Source organism: Gadus morhua, chromosome 14 (genome assembly GCF_902167405.1).
Source record: "Gadus morhua chromosome 14, gadMor3.0, whole genome shotgun sequence".
Classification (NCBI taxonomy): Eukaryota; Metazoa; Chordata; class Actinopteri; order Gadiformes; family Gadidae; genus Gadus; species Gadus morhua.
The window spans coordinates 17392072-17398153 of NC_044061.1; the positions used below are offsets into that span (position 1 = coordinate 17392072).

At 39.6% G+C, this 6082-nt stretch overlaps 1 protein-coding gene across 2 annotated transcripts in view; it reads right to left on the bottom strand.

Moving 5' to 3' along the window:
* Positions 1 to 66: 66 nt before the first annotated feature.
* snx1b (sorting nexin 1b) overlaps positions 67 to 6082 on the bottom strand; it is a 10047-nt gene continuing 4031 nt past the window's right edge. For both annotated transcript variants that reach the window (XM_030378054.1, XM_030378056.1), the window contains 8 exons: positions 5598 to 5673; positions 5292 to 5405; positions 4683 to 4776; positions 3920 to 4125; positions 3180 to 3323; positions 2215 to 2295; positions 2039 to 2110; positions 67 to 1639 (listed from right to left, as the gene is read on the bottom strand). In XM_030378054.1, the coding sequence (XP_030233914.1) occupies positions 1589 to 1639; positions 2039 to 2110; positions 2215 to 2295; positions 3180 to 3323; positions 3920 to 4125; positions 4683 to 4776; positions 5292 to 5405; positions 5598 to 5673 (838 nt within the window). In that variant the 3' untranslated portion in view covers positions 67 to 1588. The remainder of the gene's footprint in view (positions 1640 to 2038; positions 2111 to 2214; positions 2296 to 3179; positions 3324 to 3919; positions 4126 to 4682; positions 4777 to 5291; positions 5406 to 5597; positions 5674 to 6082) is intronic.

Genomic DNA, 6082 nt, shown 5'->3' on the forward strand with positions numbered 1-6082 from the left:
AACAAGACACGCCCGCTTTAAAATAAACATTTCCAGGTCACAGGTGATACCATTCATTTCAAGGCATGTCAATTATTTTGCTTTATTAAACGAAATAACAAAGTCATGTTCCGATGATGTTCGACCACAGTTGAACATTTCCCGATCAAAGCATTCGATAGTGTAAGTACAAGAAGAATACGAAGATTTTAACATAAGACAACATATTGTATGAAGATATTACAATGGACCTCTTGATAAACTTAGCAATTCTATGTTTGCATTCATTTCACATTTAAAACATTATCCATTCCACACACCATCGGTAGCCTATAAAAATATCAGGAAATGTCTGAAATAATGCAAGTGGTTACAAAAATTAAATACACTTTCAGGTCATTGTAAACCGCACTGAAATGTAAAATAAGAAAATACAAGCCAATATTGTGTTCATGATTTGTATGATTGATCAAACAATTTGTAAAAAATGTTTTCACGTAATTTACATTTGACAATAATACTCATGATTAATCAAAGTACATAGAATGTGTAGGTACAAGTCAAACTTATTTTACATGGTTTAGTCAACAATCTCTACAACTCTTCCAGATAACGTTTGTTGGCCCATCTTTCAGTTTCAGGCATAAACACAACTATATAATTATATAGTGGAAAATTCACATACAAGAATACTTCTAACAAGTATTCAATCCTACAAAACATTGAAAAATCCTGTGGTAGCATTTTAAGCAGCTGTACGCCTGCAAATATATGTGTAATAAATTGTAACAATGTTATAGTATGTTAAATGCACACTCGCAACATTAACGTTAAACAATAATAATCATATTTATAGCTGTATAATGCGTTTTGTTCATCCCATGTTGTCAGTTCCTACAACAATAAGACTGAGACTGGATGGAATGCAGTGTTTCTCCCAGTAAATGTCTTAGTCAAGGTGGTCAAGGAGCGGGGGGGGGTCTCCCTGGTTAAATTCAATTAAAAAAGCTTGATGTCACGACCATTGTTGTGAACACCGATGCATTATTGATCTTTATTTTTACACCTGATGGAAGTATGTGTTCTTTCCCTACGAGAGTTTTCTACTTTGTTAATGCATAATAATTAAAAAAAAAAAAAAAAAAAAAAAAAAAAAAATTGGATAATTTCTTTTTATTTATTTTATATACATTGGTAGTCAAGGCGGGGCCCTATTGTTGATAAGGCGGCCGCCTTAACAACACAGTGCTGGGGGAAACACTGGAATGGCGTGCATATTGCCATCTTGTACCATAATAGACAATGTTGCTCGTTCCATTCAAAGAGCAGAACCTCCCTTACACTTAATGTTGTTTTCAAACTACACACAAATGCACACCGCTGTAAGCTTACAGTGGTATTTAAAAATACTGTAGCAAAAAAAACACTCATCATAATGCTTCCTTTAAGCTTTTACATTAGTAACAGTAATGCTGTACAAACTGTACAAAATCACTATAAAAATGTGAAGTTTCTTTGACGTGTAAGGAATCCATTCAGTTCCCTTGTCAGGAGGTAAAGTGTTCAAAAAGGCAGTTGGGGTTTGATTTTGGAAACATTTTCTTCATTCTTAAGCGATGGCCTTAGCCTCAGGCAAGAATGCCTCCCAAAACTTTATAAGCTGTAAAAAGGTATGTTGAATATGTTAATTAAACAGGCAAGACAAGAATTTTGTAAAGATACAATTATTTAAAAAAATAGAAAAGTTGAAGTGATAGACAACAGGATCTAAAATGTCAACCATAATATCAGAGGGATGTATCCAGTGCACACCTATAACTGGCTTGTCCGCTACGTAATTGGCCACCCTCCTTGCTACATAGCCAGGAGGGTAGATAGACTCGACCCATTAAATAGGCTTGACGGGATCTGATGCTTAATACAAATCTTAATAACCCTTATATAGCCTACTCTAATAACATAATAAGTAAATTACGGATTTCAGTTGTCCATTATTTTAAGATTCAATGGATTTAACATTAAGATACATAAATATAGTATCCAATTAAATGTAGCCTACCCGCTGTTGAGACTGTAGCATTGTCTCCAAATATTTATATATCTGGAACTTGAAGTCCTTTGCTTTTTCTTTCTGAAAATACAAAAAAGCAGATAGTATTTTAGTTCCCAAGATTTTCATTAAAGTTTCATGAAGGAATGATAGAAGGCAGATGTAATCGAGAAACATGAAATTACCTCAAACTGTAGCACCTCCTTGCGTACCGTCACACTGATGCGGTCAAAATCCCTCTCATACTGGGTGACTCTTGACTCCCACTGTGTACATGAAAACAATTATGGAATGAATAGAATGATGTTACACAAGTAGCCAGCACACAGAAAATCAGAAACGCACAGGCACACACGTATTACTAAGCATCTTCATAACTGGAATAATAACCCAGTTAATCCTTTGACGTGACCGGCATATTGTTCAGGTGGTTTCTTACCTACTTTGAAGGAAATAAGTAATAAATGTCATTAAATCTGTTTCCATTGGCAAGTCGTTTGATTGTAATCTAATAATTTTCACAACCTTTGATGGAAAGTTTCTGATTGCATTTGAGCTATTCTATCATATTGTGTCTTCAACTCATTGATTTTTTTGTATTAAATTAGGCTTAGGATTTACCGGAACTGTGTTATTCGCCCTAGGCCAACAGTCTGATCAATTACAGCAAGTCTCAAATGCTTAGGCCGCACCTTGAATTTAATATGGATGGAATTTTCTGACACGCATTTTGTATGGGGAAATTTAAATTGTATCCGAATAACTGCAACTTCAAATATTGTATCTGAATAAGTGAACATTGACAATAATATATTTGAAATCAGGTTTTGCAAATGGTACAACTTGAAATGCCAATTTTATTTAAAAGAGGTTCATTCAAAACTAATACCTTCAGATTACCTGTTTTTCAAAGGTGAGTTCAAAAGGTGTTCACATTTCCATTTACAAAATTAAATTCCTTTTAGAATTATGGTTGTGATTTGCTTCCATAACACTCCCACTTGTGATCTCATAAGAGGGTGAATTTTGACATGGCATGATACCAAATAAAATCTTTCCATTGGAATCCAACATCAACCAAAATCCACAATTGTCGATTAAAAGCCCTGGCGATCATCTGGGCTGACCAGGCTCCGGGACCTGGACCTACCTCGGTGATGTCCTCCTTGGCCTGCTGCAGCTTGTCAGGCTTGTTGGCCCACAGCAGCTTGGCCTCCGCCTCCCTCTTCCTCTGCAGCGTGCTCTGAGCCTCCTGCCAGCGCTGCCACGCTCGCATGCGCTGGCCAAAGCAGCCCTGTGGGTAGATGCAGGCATTTACATGGAACAGAAAACAAACACAAACGCAAACACACTATCGCATTAGGAAGGACCACAGCGGCCGTGTTTACATGTTTGGGTTGGGGATGTCCCAATGTTCTACAAAGAAGGGTTCTCTGGATACATAAGGACTGCAGAAAGGCTGTCGCACTGACTGCCCAAATCAAACAGCAAATTGGATCCGGAGGAAAGCACAAACAGTTCTCTAGTACAAGAAAGAGAGCCGTATGAAGAGTTATTCTCAAAGTAATCACTTTTGTGTGACCTAACCCCTTTCCCAAATACTACAAGGGCATCAAGGTCACAAAGACTTATTTGCTTTGTAAGAAAGACACGTGTGAAGCTAGATTAATAGTCTTACTACATTGCGTCCACAAAGACCCATGTTGCGACAGAGGAACAACGCAGATCTTCACAGGTTAGGTTAATGTGTACACAAGGGGGCAGTACAGCGCCTTCGAACCCAAATGTCCATGCACCAACTGGAATCGACTCGCTCATCCAGAAATGATTATATTTGTAGTGCTCTTTGCATGTAGTATGCTCATGCTTGCGTCATGGGAAGAAGCGTACCCGCACAGTGCCCAGCAGGCGGACGTAGTCGGCCAGCAGCTCCGCCAGGATGAAGAAGTCGCTGGCTGCCTGATCATGGTGCAACTGCTCCATCTTGTCCTCCACCTCAGCCAGCTGGGACAGTGCCCGCGAGAGGGCAGTGTTGTCCTCAGAGTTCCCCAACATCGCCATGCTTTTGGCAAACACTGCCGTATTGCCGCACAGCTCTGGAAGGAGACGAAGCACAGATCTGTTTACATAAAACCTTTAGACCCAGGGGTCATCAAATATATCTCACCTGGGACCAAATTCGGAGAGGAAAATTCTCTTGGCCGGACACACACACACACACACACACACACACACACACACACACACACACACACACACACACACACACACACACACACACACACACACACACACACACACACACACACACACACACACACACACACACACGTCATAACTAAGCAATTAGATTAGTTGATCCCAGTATGCAGTATCTTATATGCAGCATACAACATTTTCTAACCTACGTTTTCACTGATATTATTTTATTTACTGATACATTTATCTAGATATCCAAATCCACGTCGTCACGAAAAACCCCAGTGATTGGCAAAAAACAAACAAAACAGGCCTGCTCAAAAGCACACATTGCAAAGTAACTCCAGAAAAAATTGCAGGGGTGCCAGATCTGGCCCAAGGGAGACTAACCAACCTGGGCTAGATCAACATATCTGAGGTTTGGTGCAGTGTTTGGTAAGAGCGCCAAGCTCACCCTTCCTGTGGTTGACCAGAGAGTCAACCACGATGTGGAGCTTCCTCAGCTGCTGCTCCTCGTTCTCAACCTCCTGGAATTTGTCCTCAAACCACTGGACACCACACATGCACACACAATAAGATAGGTACTTTGTTGTTTAATTAGAAGAACATTTTACGATCGTGCATCTCAGAGGTAAAATAAGTAAGCATGAGGAGCTGAGGGGATGCATATTCCATTGTGATATATTTAAAGGGTTAATGACCAGCATACGTAAAATGAATTTAAAAGCAATTCAGTCACGTAAAGGGGCATTTGTTCTTAATATCAATTGCTAAATATGTTTCCAATCTAACATTATATGTTATTACTTTTAAACGGTAATCTAGTTAATTGTATTGGAAATGTATTATAGGTTTTCATCCATGAATAATTTTGTTGCAGCTGACTCGTCGGGCGTGAAAAGATCTGTGACAAGTCTTAGGGACAAAGCTCACGGCCGTGTCGGGACAGACACATTCCAAAATAGACATGTGTAGACCTATTTCTTTTTTGGTTTGCTCTAAAAACATGGATCAAATTCACGTGTGTTTTGGGCTCCAGTCTACCATGATTTTCTCGTCTTACAGTGTCAGACTCATTCATCTTGATGGTCATCTTGTTCACTGCGTCAGATGCCTTGTTGATCATTTTAAGGAAACCAGCGCCACTCAATGCTTGGGTGTTCACTGCCCTGGGAAGCTGAGAACACACACACACACACAAGATGTCAACAAAACATTCATCTCTTTCCAGGTAGTTGATACATGCAGTAAAGGATCTCAACCGAGGCTAATCAATATCTTAAGATCTTGAAAACCTTTTAACATCGCAATTAAAAAGAACTACTCTACCCCACCACTAAAGATCAGAGTAGCCCCCCCACACCCTTACCTCGTCTCTCTCTAAAAACTCCCGGACATCAGGGTCTTGGAGCAACACAGAGTGGGCCACAATCCTCTGGAGGTACCTGGTATTCAGACCGGGAACAGCAAGTATGCGTCATTTCTAATTAGAACACATGACCCTAAACATGGACATCCAGTGAACACTGACCACGCATACAATGCTGAGTCACTGCTGAATGAAGTGGAAAAAAATCGGAAGTGTGATTATTTGCCAAATATTGTGGCTGATATTATTCATTGTGATTAACAGATGCAATTAATATTTTTTGCCACCTACTTGATCGCAATGTGAAATGTGGTGCAAAATATGCAAAAACTACGCCGGATGGCTGCGGTTGAATTATCCCTTGTGCAACCACGCACACACTGGAGAACTTCACAAAATGAGCTGATCGCAACGTTCCCAATCCTTACTGTGAGATATTCAATCGCTCCGTGGTCAAGCTAATGCAGTTTTATATACACGGAAAG